Genomic DNA, 21,586 nt, shown 5'->3' on the forward strand with positions numbered 1-21,586 from the left:
GAAGCCTTTCAAATTTTTGTAATAAATTTGTTTACTCAGTGTTAATATTTGATATTGATTGTTTAAAATTACTTGAATTTTTTAATTCTAGTAGCTGTAAATTTAGCAATGAATTTGTCTTGTTTTAATATTTGAAACTTTCAGTAAGGTTTCTTACATATGCACTAATTGGAAAAAGAATGATTTTTACACTGTTGTAAGGACAGCTTTGAGTGCTTAGAGAGATGGAGAACAGCCATTAAAAAATGAAATAATGGAGTAAAGAATTAAGCTACAATCAGGAAGAATCTAGTGCTATTTTTCCCATTTTTACTTTAAGTAAAAATGGGAAAAATAGATGAGTACAAATTCTATCTGATAGTTATTATTTAGACATATATATCATGTTTTATTCTTCACCTTGGTAAGTAACCAATCATGTCAATGTGGTATGTCTGTAATTTCTCTGCTAGCTTCATCTCTTTTCAACCGATGCTTCTAATCATGATTGCACATTTTCAGTTCTGTTTGTTTAAGCAGTTGATCTTTCAGTGTTCACTCTGATTTCCCCTGATAAAAACAGTGCAAGGCCCAATTCAGTGAGTATGATCATTTGGTTGTTAAGTCCCTAATTGCCAGTCTATCCTCATCTCCTCAGAGCATCCAACTGGATAGATAATTATGTGTGGAAAGAATGGTACTGTAAATTACATTTTATGGTAAAAATGTCATAAAAACTGATGATAAAGATATTCAGGATGTTTGAAATAATCACCCTCATGATCAATTTTCTGATATGTACCCTCAAGATGTATGCAAACTACCATGATAGTACTACATGATTTTAAGTTGACATTATTATTAATCTCCATCAGTAATTTCCTCCAAATCGGTCTATTACTTGTTAGCATTCAGTATTGTCACACACAACATTTTGGTCTTCTTCCATTCTGTTTAAGTTTAAGTGACCTTAGATTGGACCTGCTCACACATTCTTGAATGCCAACACTGTCAAGTTCCTTCCTGATAGCTTCTTTTTTTAATGTAATTGTGCCATCGATGCCAACTGTTCACTCCCCTAATTTTTCTCAGAACTCTCATATTTGTGATCTGTAGTCTTTAATCGAGAGCTTTATTTCTAACTCAATTCTCAGATCCGTAACTTAAGACTGGTTTGAACGCTGTCTTATATACTATTAGTTTAGTGCTTTGGCTAATTTCTCTCTTATTTCTTATCCTTTCAAAATTGTATATTGCTATACATTATTGGAAGGGTTACTTTTCAGACTGGTTTTGACTTTTATTGAGGTAAAGTGTGGAGAGTATTTCTCCAAAAACTCTTAATGACCTAGAAGATCACTCCAAATCTCACTGAGTGATTCTAAAGGATACTACCGAACTTGTCACTCCTGACTTGAATCACTCCAGGAGAGGAAATCAGTGGTGGCTCCACTCTGTGGCAGGCAAAAACTTGCCACTGAGCAGAACTGTACTTCCAGCAAGCAAGCAAGCCCAAAGACAAACATTATTAAGGCACTGCTAAAGTGTGGAGTACTTCTTCAAAAACTTTGAGGGGATCTAAAAAATCACTCTAAAACTCACTGAGTGACCCTAAAGGATCACCGCTAAACTCATCACTCCAGGACAGGAGAAACTCATCAGTGTCTCCACTCAGTGACAGGCAAAAACCTGCTATCAAGCAGAACTGCTCTCTTCCCAAGAAGGAAGGAAGCAAGCAAGCCCAAAGATGAACCTTAATAAATGTCATCAGTAGGAGCTAGACCCAGAAGAGATACTAAGGTTGAATTAACACAGAGGTCATGTATTTCTCATATACAAGTAGTAAAAAAGATGTATCACCTTATTATTAAAATACACTGGATCAGAGATAGTTATAGAAAGTTTTTCCACTTGATTATAAATTAAAGTAAACTTGAAAAGAAATTATATTCTTGTTTAATTCTCTCTCGAGGTGTAAGCAATTAAAGTTTGCAGTTAAATTATCTTCCCACCTAGGCTATTTGTATATAAAGGCTGATGACTTCACTTCAATTGCCTTAGTATTGTATAATGCAAAGCACATTTCCTTTCAGAAGTATATGTTGCAGTGCATTTCTGCAACTCTCTTTGATCCAGAGTATAGTAATAATAAGGTGACATACTTTTTTACTACTTATATATGGGAAATACATGACTTCTGTATTAATTCAACATTGTTATTTCTTCTTAGTCTACCTGCCACTGAAGAGTCCTCAATATGGGTCGAACTGGTCTGGGTAGTGGTCCTTCCTGTAATGCATAGCAATAGACATTTCTGAAAGAAGTGTGCTTTGGATTATGTGATACTAAAGCAAATGATGTGAAGTCATCACCCTCTATATGTAAGTAGCCTAGTTGTGAAAATACTGCATGCACAAGCTTTGTTTGCTTACACTTGGATGAAGGATTAAGCAAGGATATAATTTCTTGGCATGTTTTATTCTATAACTTTGTATTACTCTGTATAATGTTCCATTTACCCCATTATAACTAGTATTTTGAAAATTTTTTCTCTGGGACTTTGTCATATGCCTTCCAGTTCCCTTTATTTTTTTGTCGTAAAGTGAAAATTTGATCTTGGCAACCTCTAATTGATGAGAACTCAACTTGATATTTTTCAAGTTTGTTTGAAGTAATTATTTTGAAAGTTTGTTAAATGAGAAGCAATGAGAGAACAGTAAATTATTCAAAAGCAATGCAATCAGAAGTAAATGTCAGTTCTTGAGATAGAAAAAAGCTATCAGAAAATGTGTCAGAAGGCAGCTGAATATATTATAATTAACTAGAAATGCAATTATGGATATATAAAAGGTTTTATTACAGTAGCTAGTGCCTAATTCAGAAGTTCTGGTCAGAAGGTTGAATTCCGATAATTAGAGTAGAGCTTTCATAGTTACACATCTTCAAAAAGGCAAATAAAACTGAAAACGACTATTATAAATTAATTTCCTTACTGGGTATTCAGCCAGGGTTTATGCAGTCATAACTGAGAAGAGCCTCAGAAAAATTGTGGAATAGAAACTTCTAGGAAGAACAAGCAGGTTTCATGAAAAAATAGAGATGTCAGGACAAATTTTTACTTTGGCAAATAGTCAAGAAATCATAGGAATATAATAGTGATCTGTATTTAACTTTCATAAATCTGAAAAAAGCATATGATAAGTTGTCAAGAGTAGAGAAGAGCACTTCAAAATACTACAGTTATATGTTGAAACTAGAAAATTAAGCTGAGCAATGTATAGCCTGTACTGTTGTAAATCAGCAATTATAATTGATGGAAATATGCAGGAAGATGGACTGATATAAAATCTGGACATATAGATCTGGAAAAGGCATATGATAAGTTGCCAAGAGAAGGTCATTTCAAAATACTACAATTATGCAGTGAAACTAGGAAATTATGCTGAGCAATGTATGGCCTGTATCTAAGTTGTAAGTCAACAATTAGAATTGATAGAGATATGAAGGAAGATGAATTGATATAAAATGTGTTTGACAGGGGTGTAAACTCATGTGTGATGTTTTTCATCTCTTTATTAATCCATACAATGTTTTATCTTAATTAAACCCAGTCTTCCAGAAGGTTGAATTAAATTGTATAGCTACTGTAATCTAACAGATAAGCTTAGATCTTGATGGTTACTCGTGACTTACTTTTAACATTATTAACAACACCAAACAAACTATTTTATGAAAAGATATTTTATTAACTTGCTTATATTTTGCTGAATTTCAAATCAGCATCATCAGAGCACAACACAGCATGCGTTGTGCTCTGATGATGAGTGTGTGAGTGAATGAGTGAACAAAATATGAACACTACAATTGTAATGGACAAAGGATCTAAAGTCCTCTTTTGGCACTTTCTAATGTTGTAAAAAAAAAAAAAAAAAAAAATACAACCATGTGGGAGTTGCTCTCAAGATAAGTCTCCCAAATTTTTGGCAAGTTAATGCAACCATATTTGTTCAGGTTAGGAGAATTGTTCATAGCTATGAGTGACTCAAAAAATAATCTTTCAGATCCGTAACGACTTCTAAATAGCATATTAGTTTTCTTCCATCTAATCCTGTGTGAAGAGGTGTCCATAGCGTGGTCTGCCAGTTCTGACTTGCCATAATAATGGTAGTGTATGTATTTTTTATGTTCTTCCAGGAGGATGTTAACAGATCTTCCTCTCTGCCCCTAGTAGGCCAAATTCATGGTACCAAGATACTTTGGATGCATTTGTCACCTTCCTAAACAGCCAACACTCAAAAATCCACTTCACAGTAGAAAAATAATCTAATAACTGTTTACCTTTTCTTGACACATTAGTCACTTGCCTTTCAGATGGATCAATATCTTTTTCTGTTTACAGAAAGCCAACACGCACGCACACACGCACACACATGCAGGAAGGGGAAGAAGATATCGTAAACAGTCACATCATCCAGTCCAACAGTATGGCATTTTAAAAACACTTACACACAGAGCCAGAATCATTTGTTCTAATGATACGGCTCTGTCCACAGAACTCAAGTATCTGTGCCACACTTTCTTAACCAATGGCTATAATCTACAAAATAGATAAAATATAAAATAGAACCCAGCATTACCATTTTGGTCAGAGGTACATCAGAAAAGATAGCCAAAGTACTAATGAACATGGCCTTCACACCACATTCAAACCTCATGTTAAATCAGCAACTTTGATCGACTCACCTAAGGATAAACTTCACCCTCTAGCACACCATGGAGTGTATGAAGTTCCTTGTGACTTGGCCTACTATGGGCAGAAAGGGAGATCTGTTAACATCCACCTAGAAGAACAAAAAATATATTCACTATCATTATTATGGAAAGTCAGGACTGGCAGACCATGCTTTGGACACCCCCTTCACACAGGATTAGATGGAAGAAAACTAACATTTAGATTATTTAGAAGTCATTACGGATCCGAAAGATTATTTTTTGAGTCAGGCATGGCTATGAAGAATTCTCCTAACCTGAACAAATATGGTTGCATTAACTTGCCAAAAATTTGGGAGAGTTATCTTAAGAGCAACTCTCACATGATTGTAATTTTTTTTTAATTTTTTACATTAGGTGGTGCCAAAATAGGACTTTAGATCTTTTGTCCATTACAATTGTATTGCTTATATATTGTTTCATTTACTCACTGTCACATATACATGCTATGTTATGCTCTGATAATTATTATTATTATTACATCGCACCTATTACATCGAGGGAGGGCTCTACTCTACAACTCTGCATGTCACTGCTTCATCACCAACACCATCTACCGCCGACTACCTCCACTTGTACTTTCACAGACAATCACAAACATCCATGCCCATAGCGGGATTCAAACCCGCAGCCTTTTGGCTGAAGAGCGGATACTCTAATCACTCGACCAACCAGGCCAGCAAAAAAAAAAAAAAAAAAAGGCTTAGAAAAATTTCCTCAAGTCGACGACTCGATTTGAAACAAAGTCTTTCTTCATGGTTAAGCGCCGTAGTGTGCAAACGCCACATCCACTGAGCTACACAGGCTCTCATAATGCTGATTTGAAATTCAGCAAAATATAAGCAAGTTAATAAAACATCTTTTTATAAAATAGTTCATTTGGTGTTGCTAATACTGTTAAAAAGAAGTCATGAAATTACTGTAATCAATGCTTTTTTTTTTTTTTTTTTTGTAGAAAACAGTAGGTGCTGTTGCATGTTTTTGCTAGCAGGAAAAGTTGAATAAAATGATACTGAATTTGTATGTCACATGTCACTGTTAATAAAGGTGGCAGTGTGCTGTAACAAATTTGCTATCAATATCAACAATAAAAAAATGTAAACACTATGAAAATAGGCAACAACATGGAAGATATCAGCTGCATCCTTTGTGGAGAATCTGTAGAACAAGTGATGTATTGTGCATCTATTTGGGTACAATTTTTAGTGAAAATGGAAAATAAAATATAGAAATAAATAACAGAATAACCAATACTGATAATATATATAAGCCAGTTGAATAAATTTTTATAGGAAATAACATAGAAATTTGCCAGACACTAGCAGTATACAAACCAGCATAAATACCGTTTGTAACTTATAGATCTGAGAGTAGAATAGAAATGAAACATTAAATACCAGGGACTACAAATATGAAATAAAAATATGGATTGAACACATGGTATCACTTTTAGAATCATATATTGAAATACAGACATGTAAAAGAGAACCTGATATCATTAATATTTGATGGTCTAAGCAGAGGTAATATAGGTGGTGTGGTTGATCACTTAAACAGATTTGAAAACAACAAAACCTTGGAGATTCAATAGCAAACCCTAAAGAAAACTTTGATTGAATCAGCCTCAGCCAGAGAGGCACATGATGAGGTAATCTGCAAGGATAGAAAAGTGGTGGACTCAGGAAGTTAAAGAGACAGTCAAGGAAAAGAAGAAAGCATATAGCAAGTTCCTAGCAAGTAAGTCAGCATGTGCTCTTACGGAATACAGAGAAAAATGTAAGAAAGGAAAGTACTGTGCAAAACAAGCTAAACAAAAGTCATGGAAAGACTTTGATAAGAACATAGAAATAATTATCAGAAAGGTGGGCAAGATATTCTGGAGGCTATTGAAAAAGCTTAGAAATGGAGGAAAAAGGAATCAGTGGTGATAAAGGTGACATGAATAATGAAGATAAAGATATTCTAGATGTCTGGAATAATTACTTTGAAAGACTGTTAAATGAAACAAGCAGTGTCAGCACGATGATAAAAAAACTCCCAACAGAAATGCAGTCAGGAATACATATACTTGAAGTAGAAAAAGTCATCAAAAACCTGAAATGTGGAAAGGCAGCTGGAGTGGATGATATTCAGCCATAAATACTCAGTATGGAGGTATAAAAGTTTTACAGTGGTTGCATTGCATAATTCGGATGGCCAGGTTAGAGTGTTTGAATTCCAGATGATTGGAGAAAAGCTCTCTCCTTTCTTCTTTGAATGCCATCTCTTATTGGAGGTCGGCGACCACCTTGGCAAATTTTGAGCGATCCTCAACTACTCTGAACAGTCCCTCAGAGTTCATACCAATCCACTGTCTGATGTCTGCCAGCCAAGATTTTCTTTGTCTTCCTTGTCCTCTTCCTCCATTTATCTTTCCTTTTATAATGAATTGAAGAATCTTATATTTTTCATTACTAGTAGATGACCAGCATATGCAGTTTTTCTTCTTTTTATAGTATCTAAAAGTTCATGTGAATTCCCAATTTGTTCCAGTACTTCTTGATTGGACTTTTTTTGCTGTCCATGTGATTTTTAACATTCTTCTATATAACCACATCTCGAAGGCTTCACTGTTTTTTTTATCAATGTTGTCTTCAAGGTCTGAGTTTTTGCACCGTACAGCAGAACAGAGCATACATAACATTTAACCATACTCTAAGTTGTAAATTTAAGTTGCAGTTACACAGTGTTGATTTCGTCTGGAGAAAATGTTTTCTTGCCATTTCAGTCCTAACTTTTATTTCCATTTCTGAATTGCATTTTTCATCTAACCAGCATCCGAGATACTTAAATTTTGTCACTCTTTTTATTTGTTCCCATTTAAAGAAAGTGCTGAATTAAGAATTGGTTTCTTGCTTATGACCATGAATTTAGTTTTGGTGATATTTATTCTTAATCCCATTTTTTCACTCTCTTCATTCACTAGTTCCAGAAGATTTTGAAAATCCTGAATATTGTCAACCAGGAGAGCTGTGTCATCAGCATATCAGATGTTTCACCATTTACATTAATCCCTTCCTCTCTTCCTTTTAAGATTTTTTGAAATATGGCTTCTGAGTATATGTTAAAAAAGGAGAGGCAATGGCGCACATCCTTGTCTTACTTCTTGTTTCATGTTAATGGAGTTCGTAATAATGTCATCGACTTGAACAGTTGGTTCAAATATAAGTTTTCAATGATCCTGATGTCTTTACCCCCTAATCCAATTCTTTTTAATAGTTCAGCCATTTTAGTATGTGGGGCTTTCTCAAAATCAATGAAGCAAATGAATACCTCCTTGTTTTGGTCACTACATTTTTGGAATAAGATTTGAGAACAGAAAAGGGTCTCTCTCATTCCCAAACCATTTCTAAGGCCAAATTGGGTATCACTGATGGTATCCTCACATTTTCTGTATATTCTTTTTTGAATTATTTTCAGAAACATTTTGAGAAGATGACTCATTAGACTGATCATTCTATAGTCAATACAAGTTTTGCATTTGCTTTTTTTAGGGCATGATGAATGTCATTCATAACCAGTCTTGAGGGATTATGCCTGTATTGTAGATCTTATTAAATATCTTTACTAATATAGTAATGTTGTCACCTTCTAATAACTTGACTATTTCTGCTGGTATTCTATCAAGGCCTGAGGCTTTACCATTTTTAGCTGAGTTCAGTACATATTCTACCCCTGATCTTAGAATGCATGGACATTCCATCTGTTCATAAGTATTTTCTAGATTTTGTCTGTTATCAGTAAAGAGTTCTTTTACATATTTCACCAATTCTTGTTTGGTATCATCCTTTTTGGATATTATTTCTTCCTTTTTGTTTCAAAGGATACATAGTTGTTTTTTCTTGAATATACCTGAGGTTTCTTTCAGCTTTTTGTGTAGATTAAAACTGTCATGCTTATCCTGTAGAAATTCTATTTCTCTACATTTTCTATTCATCCAGGTTTCTTTTGCTTCTTTGATCTTATCTTTAATAATTCATTGATTCTTGAGAGAAAGAATTTCATCTGCTCTATCAGGACACAAGCTATTGGCACATTTCTCTATGAAGACGGATTTTAATTTGTCTCATGATTCATCAACCCTCATTATGTCATTATTCTTGATAAGTGCTATCTCTTGATTCAGATCTTGACTCAGTTTCTTCTTATCTCTGGGTATATAAATTTCCTAGATCAAACCTTTTTTGTTTTTTTGTTGATGTTTCTTAAGTATAGCTTTCGGTCTAAGTTTTAGCTCTGTCACCAACGTTATGATCAGAAGCAATATTCACACTTAGATAGGTTTTTGTACTCTTTATGGAACTTTGAAATCATTGATTAATTAGCAAGTAATCAATTTGGTTTTCTGACTATATTTGCATTATTATCCTGTTGTGATCACCTTCAGGGTGGTAGCTTATAATATGTGTTTGTGATTATTAGTTCCTCTTCTTGGCAGAATTAAATAAGATGGTCTCTTCTCTCATTTCTTGTTCCCCGTCCATGTTCACCAACTATATCTCCACTTCTACCTTTCCCAACTTTAGCACTGAAATCACCCATGACGATGTTAATATCATTTTGCTTTGTATTTTTCATTAGTTCTTTTAATTGATATTAAAAGAACTAATAAAATTCTTCGAACTCGGTATCATTCTTGTTAGCGGTAAGGACATAGACCCATATAAGATTAATATCTTGTGGTTGAGCATTCAGTTTAATGACATCATCCTATCCTAGGGGATGAAGATCAACAGTGACTTATTGCATCTTTTGTTTAATATTATTCCAACTCTGTTATGATGATTGTTTTAACTACTTCCAGAGTAGTACATTGTCATGTCATCAACTTGAGTTTTGCCTGATCCTGGCCACCTAACTTCACTCATTCCTAAAATCCAATTCCAAGTCTTTTCGTTTTCTGGATAGTGTTTCTTAGCTTACCTGCTTCTTACAGCGTTCTGACATTCCAGGTTCTTACCTTTAGTGGACGCACCATTTTTAGCCCGGATATTCTTCGCACTCATTTCCCATTTAAGCAGAGCAATTTACTAGTGAATGTTCCTGGTAAGATTTATGCAATTATACTTGAGAAATGCCTTAGAAAAATCATGGAAAGGTAGCTTGGAAAAGAACAAGGGATTCATGCCAAATAGAATTTGTCAGGATCAAATTTTTAGTTTAACACAAATATTGTGAAATCATGGGAATACAACAAGAATCTCTATTTAACTTTTGTAGATCTGGAAAATACTTAACAAATTGTCAAGATAAAAGCTGTTTAAAATGCTGCAGTTATATGGTGTAAATGGGACATTATACAAGGGTGGTCTGAAAAGTTACAGCCTAACAATGAAAAAAAAGAATTTATAATTTCAAAATTATTTTTATTTTTTAACATAATCTCCCTTTTCTCAGTAAGATCTGCAAAATACCCCTCTACAGCTGCAATCACCTCTTGACTCGAAGAAATATGCTGACCAGCAAGGAAGAGTTTTCATTTTGGGAAGAGATAGAAGTCAGAGTGAGCAAAATGTGGGGAATAGGGTGGATGTTCCAACAATTCATAGTGCAGATCTCTGAATTTTCCCATTGCCAAAACACCTTTGTGGGCAGGTGCATTGTCCTGATGAAAAATGATTTTTTTCTTCTTCAAACCAGGTTTTTTCTCACAAATTTTTTCATCTAGTCTGGTTAAAAGATCGGAATAATATTCCCTAGTTATTGTTTTACTCTTTTTCAAGATAATTAATAAACAAAATGAGCATCCCAAAACACTGATGCCATGATCTTTCCTGCTGATGGAACTGACTTTGTCTTCTTTGGCGCTGAACAACTGGCTTCTGTCCACTGTTTTGACTGCTATTTGGATTCCGGTGTGTAATGGTGAATCCAAGTCTCATCCATAGTCAGGGGCGCGCCAGTAGTATCTGGTGCCTGTGTGCAAAACTTTAGTTGGCACCCCTATACCCCTCCCCCGAATAAAAAATCACTTTATAAAAACATATCAGTGAGTTAAAATGAAATATGAAATATATTAATTATAAGTTTAGTGAACAAAAAAAAAAAGCAGAAATTACAAAAAAAATGTATAAAAAACAATAAACATACAAGAAGGGTACAGAAACAACAAAAATAATTTGAAAAAAAATAAAGTAAATAAATAATAAGATAAATAAATAATAATAACTTACAAGTATATAAAATGGGAACATATTAAACATTATTGGGTAAAGAAATAGTTAAATAAATATTTAAACAGAAAGAAAAATCACTTAATGAATTGAACTTTTCTAGTTTTCATTAATGAAAATTCTCGAATAATATCATGTATATCAAGTTGATCCAAAATATCTGACTCTATCGATATAATGGCAAGATTTGAAAGTGACAGCTGCAAGGGACCTGGTATACACCAGGTAGGTCGGGGGGGGGGGGATTAGTCTTTAGTAGAACAGATAAGGGATGCCAATTTTTTATATGGTCTGTAACAAGAAGTTAAAGGAAGAAGAAAAAGGCAACCGCCTTCCTTTCTTAGACACACTAGTCACCGCTAGCCTGATGGAACCTTGGTTTTCTCAGTCTATAGAAAACCCACCCATACAGGCAGATGCATTCACCAACAATCCCACCACCCCTCCTCGCAACAATATGGAGTCATTAAGACACTACACAACAGGGCTAAACTTATCTGTTCAAATGACAATGCCCTAACTACAGAACTAAACCACATTCTCAACACTTTCTCAGCCAATAGCTACCCCCCCCCCCCCAAAAAAAAATCCAAAAAATATTGAAACCAGTAAACCACAACTCACCCTCCCTCCCCTCACAACAAGGATTACTCTAAATTCATCACCATACCGTATATCCGAGGCATCTCGGAAAAAATTACAAAAATTCTAAAAAAAAACTTGACTTAACTTCTTGTTACAGACCATATAAAAAATTAGCATCCCTTGATGAAAGTTTATTTTTCACTTGGTTGGAGTATAATAAATTTAGTTTAATCCTTTATCCTTTTAAGCCTTTATATGGATAAAGGATTAAACTAAATTTATTATACTCCAACCAAGTGAAAAATAAACTTTCAACATCTTTCTCTAAATCCAGAGTAATTTATTAAAAATGGGTGGCACACCATTTGGCAACTCCTATAGGTAGAGATGACCTGCGAATGCTTCTGCCTGGTATCTCAGCTTGGGCCTGGCTCCCACTGAAGAGACCTCAATAAAGGTCGAAACTAGTCTGGGTAGTGGCCCTTCCCTTAATGTAGAACATTAGACATATCCGTAAGGAGATGTGTTTTGCATTATAGGAGATACTGAGACAGGAGTATTGGTAGCTTGCTCCACCTTTGCAACGAGTTGACCTGGTGTGTACCACCTTACCTCAGTCCTGAAGATACTTTCAGGTGCAAACTTTGTTTGCTCACACTTGGATAAAGGATTAAACTAAATTTATTATTAGCATCCCTTATCTGCTCTACTAAAGACCAACCTCCCCCCCCCCCTAGACCTACCTGGTGTATACCAGGTCCCTTGCAGCTGTAAGCTGTCCTATTTTGGCCAAACAGGCAGGACAGCAAATATCAGAATTTCAGAACACAAGGACTTCATCCGGTTTCACCAATACAGCCACTCTGGTCTTGCTGACCATGCGCTGGATACCTGCCATAGAATACGGTGGAAGAAAGCCACGATAATACACCGTAGTAAATACAAATATGAAAGGCTTTTCATGGAATCAGCTTCAGCTCTAAGAAACAATCCAAACTCAACAAATTTGGCTGCATGAGACTGCCTCAAATTTGGGAAACCTACATCAGAAGACCTTCAGCCCAATCGCCCAAGAATACCAACATTGCCCACTAGGGTACACCATCAGAACTTTAGGAGAAACAATAGCTTCCTGCTTCTTCCTCACTTACTGTTTGTTGTGCCTGTGTGTACGTGTCTTGTTCTTAAGTTTCTTGAAATTGGCAACATGACATTGCCAAAATACTGAAGTATATTAAAATTTATTTTAATGTATATCCAGTTGACATTGCAATTTCCTTAAATTAGTTAGTAAAAAAAAAAAAATTAAAAAATCATTAATTTAGTGCTGAGATATTAATCTCAGTACTAAATTAAGTAACTATTGTATTAAATTTGGTATGAAAATCAACAATCAAAAGACAAAGATAATGAAAATAGGTAGAAATATTGAAAACATTGAAACCGTACCCTAAATAAAGAACCTATAGAACAAGTAAAAAAATTTAACTATTTAGGCATAATTTTTTATGAAGGTAACAGATTTAGCAAATCTGGTGTGGTAGGAAGTCTGTTGAATAAATTTATGTGAAATAAGAAAGAAAGTATTCAAAATGCTAAATTAGATCTATAGAAGACAGTGAGTTCCAATTTTAAAGTAGGGATCTAAGGCTAGGATTAAAAATAAAGTATTATTTGATTTCAGACTGGAGACCACAGGCTCCAATCTTTGATCAAATACTTTATTTTCCAGAGGAAAACCAAGATTGATAGTAATAGGTGCCTTAAATGACTGAAATATAAGTTCTGAAAATATTTGAGCACCTAGAGATAACAAATTAATTTGGAAGAAAATTGTTGATAGGAAGTTAGCGATGTGTAATTTTTTGATCTAGCTATCATAATGTCCTACTGTAACTGAATGTTCTTATTAAGAATATTGTATTGAGTTTTTTACAGGAGATGAAAATGAAATTATTTGAAAATTTAAGGTCTATAATGTGATAAATTTGTTATTTCATATATACGAAGAGTGCAAGATTTCTTTCATGTTGCACATAATATACATGAATAAACTGTTTGTTATTCATTTTTGTGGTCATTGTATTCACTTTGATAATTCAAATTTCACTGATATATTAGCCTTAGTAGTTTTAAAAGTTATAGTTAGTTTTAAAATGACAGTTAATTGCCATGATTATTGGAAAATAATCATGACAATTTTTGAAAGAACATGACAGGGTATAATATTAGGTGGAAATATTTCTGATGAGGTGCTATATTCATGTGATTTGTGTAAAAGTTGTGATTAATGATTTCTTTATGTTGCAGAGTAGTGGATGATAATTCATGTCATAGATTTGATTGATTTGCATGATTATTTCATGTTCTCTTTTATTCATGAGATTTTTTTTTTTCCCTGCATTTTTGAAAGTGTTAAGCTTATCTTAAAATTATTAACTTTTATTATTATTTTTAGATTACCTCTGTTAGGGTAAATATCATTGAGTTCAGTGGATTTCCGTTTGAGGAAGATTCAGTTGAATATGAGACTCGGAAGGAATTCCTGAAAACGTGAGATAATTTTTGATATCACTATATATAAAATATGTCAAAGAGTTTGCGGATAGATTATATTTCTTTCTGTGAAGCATTAAGTATATAGTACAATCCTCCCCATAAGCAGTTAAACCTTTTTTTTTTTTTTTTGAAAGGGGGGGGGTATCAAATGGTCGTCATCATCATCAAATTCCTGACATGTACCTTCAAGGGGTGTACAGGATGTGATAGTACTACATGAAAAATTTACATCATTCTTAACTTCCTATCTACAATTTTCCTCCAAATCAGTCTGTTACTTGTCAAGACTCCAACATTATCGGATCTTATATTTCTGTCATCTAAAGGCACTTTGTACCATATCAATCCACCTATATCTTGGTCTTCCTCTGGGTCATTTTCCTGCCAACCTGCAGAAAATGACCAATGCAGAATGCAGTTGTTTTGCTAATCTTTCCTTGCCCATTCTGTTTAAGTGACTATACCACCTGAGATTAGCTTTGCTAACACATTCCTGGATGCTGACAATGTCAAGTTCTTTCCTAATATCCTCATTTTTAATATGGTATTACCATTGATGCCATCTGTTCACACCTCTAATCTTTCTCAGGACTCTCATATCTGCAGTCTCTAGTCTTTATTCAAGTATTTTTCTTCCGACCCACTTCTCAGATCCATAAGATAAACCTGGTTTGAACACTGTCTTGTATATAACTCATTTAGTGTTCCGACTAATTTCTCTCTTATTCCATATGAATTTATTCAATTGACTTCGTACTATACCAGCTTTACTGATTCTGTTGTTTATTTCCATATTTAATTTACCATCTTCACTAAAAATCGTGCCTAAGTAGCTGAAGTGTTTTACTTGTTCCACAGGTTCTCCATTCAAAACACGGTTAACATTCTCAACGATTTTACCTATTTTCATTGTCTTTGTCTTTTTATTGCTGACCTTCGTACCATATCTGTTACAACAGTTATTCAATTTAGTCAGGGAATCTTGCAAACTTGTACCAGATTTATTTAGAAGTATAACATCGTCCGCATAAAGCAAAGAGCTGACATTAACATCTCCAATTCTGATATCATGTTTAATACCTCTTTCCTCCATAATTTGATCCATATAGATAATGAATAAAAGAGGGGATAATGTACATCCTTGTCTCACACCAGATTTAACATTAAACCACATTCCTATACTTTCTTCAATTCTAACTGCTGACTTGCAACTCAAAGAAAGACTAAGTATTGCTTGATATAATGCTTCACCATATAACTGTAGTATATTGAATAGCTTCCCTCTTGGCACCTTGTCATATGCCTTCTCCAGATCGACAAAACTTAAATACGGATCTTTGTTATATTCCCATGCTTTCTCAACTATTTGTCGTAAAGTGAAGATCTGATCCTGACAGCCTCTATTTGGTCTGAATCCAGCTTGTTCTTCACCAAGCTTTCTTCCACAATTCTTCTCGACTGTTTCTCAAGGATACTGGCATAAATCTTGCCTGGAACACTCAGTAGGTATATACCCCTGTAATTCTTACATTCAGTTTTATTTCCCTTATATATGGGTACTATTAGAGCTCTACTCCAATCATCAGGAATTCGTCCCTCTGTCCAGGCTTTCTGCACTGCATAGTTCAGGAGGCCTGGACAGAGGGATGAATTCCTTTCATACCACCATACTTCAGCATTTCTGGTCGAATATCATCCACTCTTGCTGCCTTTCCACATTTCAAGCCTTTGATGGCTTTTTCTAATTCAAGTATTGATATGTATTCTTGACTGTATGCCTGTTGAGTGTTTTTTTACCACTGTGCTATCACTGCTTGTTTCATTTAGCAATTTTTTGAAGTAGTTACTTCATACGTCAAGGATATCTTTTTCTCCCATTTTCATTTCACCTTTATCATCTTTAACTCTTTTTAGAGCACTCTTTCCTCCATTTCTAAGCTTCTTCAACAACCTCCAGAATATTTTTCCCCCTTCTTGATATTTATTTGTTATGTTCTTGCAAAATTCCTCCCATGACCTTTGTTTAGCTAGTTTTACACAGTGTTTAGCTTTCTTACATTTGTCTCTGTATTCTCTAAGAGCATAAGCTGACTTATTTGCCAGGAACTTTTGATATGCTTTCTTCTTTTCCTTCACTGCTTCTTTAACTTTCTGTGTTCACCATGGAGTTTTGATTTTCTATCCTTGCAGACAACCTCACTACACGGCTCTTTGGCTGAATTGATCAGGGCTTTCTCCTGGGCTTGCCACTGAATCTCCAAGGTTTCATTCTTGTTCTCAAACTCTTTCATTTTTTTCTTCAATAATCTTTGTGTATTTTAGTCTACAGTTCACATCTGAGAGCTGCTCAAATTTTATTCGCTTTAAAACTTTCTTAGATGTCATTCTTTTCAATATGAAATTCAGTTTTATCCTTCTCAAGACTAAATAGTGATCACTTCCAATTTCAAATCCTCTGTACACTCTGTTGTCCTGCACCAGGACTAAAACATCATCATCAACATTAACATAGTCAATGAGATTTTTCTTATTCCTTGCTTCTTTTTCCATGTTAATTTGTGCACATTTTTATGTTGGAACATGGTGTTAGTAATAACCAATCCATGCCCTGAGCAGAAATCCAACAGTATTTGCCATTATTATTAGCTTTGCTCTTTTCTCCAAATTTTCCCAAAATATTTTTGTATGTCTGACAATCATTTCCTACTCTGCTATTTAGATCCCCAAGAAGAACCAACTTTTCCTTTTTCATTGTGTCAGTTGCTTTTTCTAAAGCATCAAAAATTCCTCCACTTCTACCTTAGTAGAACCTTCTGTGGGACCTAGGCACAAATAAGTCTCATTGTCCAATTTACCATTCTGATATTTGCTCACATCACTCTACTTAAGCCTGCCTGCCATTCAAGAGGATTAACCTCGTATTTTGTGTTGAATAGTATGGCTACTCCTTCTTTTCCTTGATTGTCATTTCCTGAATATAACATTTTGTATTTATTGTTCAGAAAGATCTCACCAGTTTTTGTCTTTTTTGTTTCAGTCACCTCTATTATGTCGATCTGGTACTTATCTAATTCCTCAGCTAGCTCCATTTCTTTGCCATTCAGGCTTCTTATGTTGATAGTACCGATCTTTAACTCAGGTGATGTTGAGTTGGTGTGCTTTCAGATTTGTTCCAGTAGCAGACTTTTTGCTGATCGCCCTGGTTCCCTGGCAAAAACAATGGGGGCCTTGTTTAATCAGGGGAAGCCCCAGCTGGCATGAAATTTTGTCATATTGTACCATCATTTTTTATTTTGGTTTAAGCCAATAAGAATACAATTGGTCACTTAAATCCCAAATTGTTAGCCCATCCTCAATCATTCAGTATCCAGGTAGATATCCAACAGGGTGCATCACGAGAATGTGAGGGTTGGACATTTGGGCAGAAGCTCTGGTTTGTTCTCCGCATTCCTTTGAAGGCTGTGTGGGGTCCCCTCTCAGTTATACAGCTTTGACCCATAAGCACCTCAAGTTGATACTTGAGTTAATATTTAGATGTTTAGCCATTTCTAATGCCATTTCCAAAGACTCCCAGATTTTTCTGTCTTGCACCATTGCTGTTTGTCATAGCAATGGTGTAATAGTTCCGATTTATCCCATAAGACATGATGTCTCACTTGCAAAGTGTCTTGTAGGTCAGCTGAAGAGAACACTTGTGATGACAACACTGAGGCTCCACTCCTATGATATTCAATATCTCATGTCCTTCAATACATTGTTTAATTGACTTTTCTGTCTGTCCATAGTAAGATGACTGGCAATTACACTATAGCTAATAAACACCAAGATATATATATATATATACGAGGGACATTCATCTATCTATAATCTATAATGTCTAAGAAAATCGAATTGCCCACTGCATGTAAAATTGTATGTACTGCCAAATCCTTAAGAAACTGTCGTGCTATCTAGAATAAACGACGTGACATGCTTACCAGAGGCGTTGTTTTGATTCTTGATAACACCTGCCCACACACAGCCAGCATAACACAAAAACATTTTGCCACCTTTGGCTGGGAACAATGCCTTCATCCCCCATATAGTCCTGAACTCGTGCCAAGTGACTTTCACCTGTTCAAACATCTGAAATCTTTCCTTGGTGGCCGGTGGTTTCAAGATATCTATCATACCTCGAGGTATGTATCATACCTCGCCTTAAACTCATTCACTGTGATGATGATGAAGTCAAAGAAGTAGTCAATATGTGGTTTGCATCACAGAAAGCAATCTTCTGTGGTGAAGATATACAACTCTTGGTACCCCATATGATAAGTGCCTGAACAATGGCAGATATTGTAGAAAAGTGGTGAAAGATGTCTACTTTAATTTCCAATAAAAAAAAATTTTTGTAAGTATATTTTTGTTTTTCTGACAGCCCATCAGAACTACTTTTTGGACGTCCCTCATACATATATATATATATATATATATATTACTATTACTATTATTACGGGCAACTCCAGGGAGTCATTAGACTCATCGAGGGAGGCCCCAAATCATATTCATCACAACTATTTGACATTCATACAGTATCTATCATACCTCGCCTTAAACTCATTCACTGTCACAGCATCCACCACAGACTCAGGGAGCGCATTCCACTCATTCACTACTCTAAAAGTAAAGAACCCAGCTCTAACACCTTTACTAACCACACTTTTGCCCAGTTTCCATGGATGTCCCCTAGTCCTCCCACAACCAGCCCTGTTCTCAAAAATATCTTCTGAATTAATTTTATAGAAACCCTTCAGTAATTTGAATGTCTCAATCATATCTCCCCTCCTCCGCCTATCAACCAATTTTTGCAACCCACAAATCCTCAACCTGTTCTCATACGGTTCATTCCACAGACCTGCTATCATCTTGGTCACTCGCCTCTGGATCCTCTCCACCTCCTCCCCATCAAGAAGAAACCTAGGTGACCAAATCTGAGCACAGTAGTCTAGATGGGGTCTTATCAAGGCTCGATACAGAGGAACAATAACCTGCTTGTCAACGTATTCTTCAGCAACCAAGTGATTTGATGAGCTGATTTGGCCACTTTTGCAATGTGTCCCCTAAATTTCAATTCCTTATCTACCAACACTCCTAAATCTCGTGCCTCATCAATTTCCTGGAGCACGGTTCCACCAATGCAGTAAACTGCCGCCAATCTTTTCACCCCAAAATGCATAACCTTACATTTTGCCACATTAAACTGCCATCCATTCTCCTTAGCCCAGACCTCCAATCTATCCAAATCATCCTGCAAAATTTTGACGTCATCTGCATTCACTATTGCCCTACCCAACTTCGCATCATCCGCAAACAAATGAACTGTTCCTCTCAGATCCTTTCCTATATCATTTATGAACAAATTAAACAGCAGTGGTCCAAGAACAGATCCTTGTGGCACACCACTAGTCACAGGCCGTCTTGTGGACTCTACTCCTGAGTAAACCACTCTCTGATATCTCTCCGTCAACCACCCTCCTATCCATCTCACCAACCCTATGTCCATTCCCATATGCCCCAATTTACTGATTAGAATTCCATGTGGTATCCTGTCAAAGGCCTTGGCAAGGTCCAGTAGAATCACCGTAAACCCATTACCCTTATCCAGTTCAGCCGTCACTGTGTTATAATACGTGAGCAAGTTACTGAGGCATGACCTACCCTTCACAAAACCATGCTGTCCCCGATACAGTATCCCATTTTCTTCTATCCAATCTTGTATTTTTCTCTTGACTATTTTCTCTAAGACCTTGATAATGATTCCTGTTATGCTGATTGGCCGGTAATTTTCAACAGCAGCCTTGGAACCACCTTTGTGCAGTGGAACTATTTTCCCCTCTTTCCACCCCCTTGGGACTGACCCAGTCCTGAGGCTCAAATTAAACAAAATGGTCAAGGGCACTGACAATTCTTTGGCCGCTTCACGTACAACACGAGCTGGTATACCATCCAATCCCACAGATGTATTGACATTGAGGTTCTATAATAGACTAGTTACCTCTACTTCATTCATCACAATTCCAGTATAAGCTGTTGGTTCTTCCATTCCTGCAAAGTCTCCACCTGGATGATATACTCTTGCAAAGTGCTCGCTCAGTAATTCCACAATATCGACTGATTCAGTTACCTCCCTACCCTCAGCATTTTTTAAGATCATTCTACCATGAGCATTTTTCCTTTTACTTGCAACATATTGAAAAAACTGTTTGGGATTCTCTTTAGCCTGCGTGGCCAATTTCCTTTCGTAATCTGCTTTTGCTTTTCTTACCACCCTTGTTACCATCCTGGCCTGAGCTTTATACTGTTCCTGCGCCTGATGGTCACCCTTCTCCTTAAAATTCCTCCACAATTGTTTCTTTTTTTGCAGCTCAAGCTTAATAGTGTTATTCATCCATTTAACCCCTAATTGATTTATTATTCTGACTCTTGGTATACAGTCAACCATTGCCTCCTGCAAACAGTTCTTAACCACCTCCCATGCACTATCAACATTCAGCCCTTGCAGTTTTACATGCCATGGCATTGAGCCAAGCACACACCTAAGCTTGTCATACTTACCAGCCCGGTAATTCCACATGTACCCTGTCTTAATTGTAAATTCGACTCCTTTAGCCACCTCCCAAGTCATGACTTTATGGTAACTCTCACCAATTGGTGGCAACATGGTCATGTTCATTACAGCCACATTCTCGGTTGCAATTACTAGGTCCAGCACTCTCTGCCCCTGGTATTTTCCAATACATGTTGCCGTAAATAGTTGTCCCTTAATAACCGCATAAAATCCAATTCGTTCCTCCCATGTGCCCTCTCCTCTTTCCAGTCAATGTTACCATAATTGAAATCACCCATAATAATTACCCTCCTTCCACTCATTTCTTCTATTTGCTTATGCATACTATCCCCACCATCCACTCCATCACCCGGTCTATAGCTGCACCCAATTGTATATTTTGTTCTGCTGGATTGTATCTCACACCAAACAGCCTCAAATGCGCTTTTTTCCCCATCATGCAGTTCAACTTCTATACTCCTTGGCTGAAGATCATCAGCTATCATCAATAACACTCCTCCCCCCTTTTTATTCACCCTGTCATTCCTGAACACGCTATACCCGTCGCATTCAATCCCACTAGCTTTATCATCTTCTGTCAGCCATGTTTCACTGATACCGACAACCTCTGGCCTGGAAGTGCCAACCATGGCCAAAAACTCTTCCTTCTTGTTCCTAATACTCCTGGCATTAGTGTACATGAATCGCAGAAGCCCATTTGTCCCATCCTTACTTTGATGCCTTATACTAACTATCCCATTCTGATTTGTTGTCCGTCGTACTCGCTCGGGCATAATATACTCATTCATACACTTAACTGCCCCCCTAAAGTCAGCATATCTACTCCCCCCCTCTTAATAAATCTAGTTTCCCTGAGTCTGTACATCCACTTCCA

At 35.9% G+C, this 21,586-nt stretch overlaps 1 protein-coding gene across 4 annotated transcripts in view; it reads left to right on the forward strand.

Moving 5' to 3' along the window:
* LOC150101039 (uncharacterized) overlaps nt 1-21,586 on the forward strand; it is a 592,625-nt gene that overhangs the window by 408,289 nt on the left and 162,750 nt on the right. For all 4 annotated transcript variants that reach the window (XM_090401634.1, XM_090401633.1, XM_090401632.1 and 1 more), the window contains exon 19: nt 14,005-14,099. In XM_090401634.1, coding sequence (XP_090257760.1) covers nt 14,005-14,099 — 95 coding nt within the window. The remainder of the gene's footprint in view (nt 1-14,004; nt 14,100-21,586) is intronic.

This window comes from Typopeltis vanoorti, chromosome 12 (genome assembly GCF_054136105.1).
Source record: "Typopeltis vanoorti isolate ZY-2024b chromosome 12, IOZ_Tvanoo_1.0, whole genome shotgun sequence".
Classification (NCBI taxonomy): domain Eukaryota; kingdom Metazoa; phylum Arthropoda; class Arachnida; order Uropygi; family Thelyphonidae; genus Typopeltis; species Typopeltis vanoorti.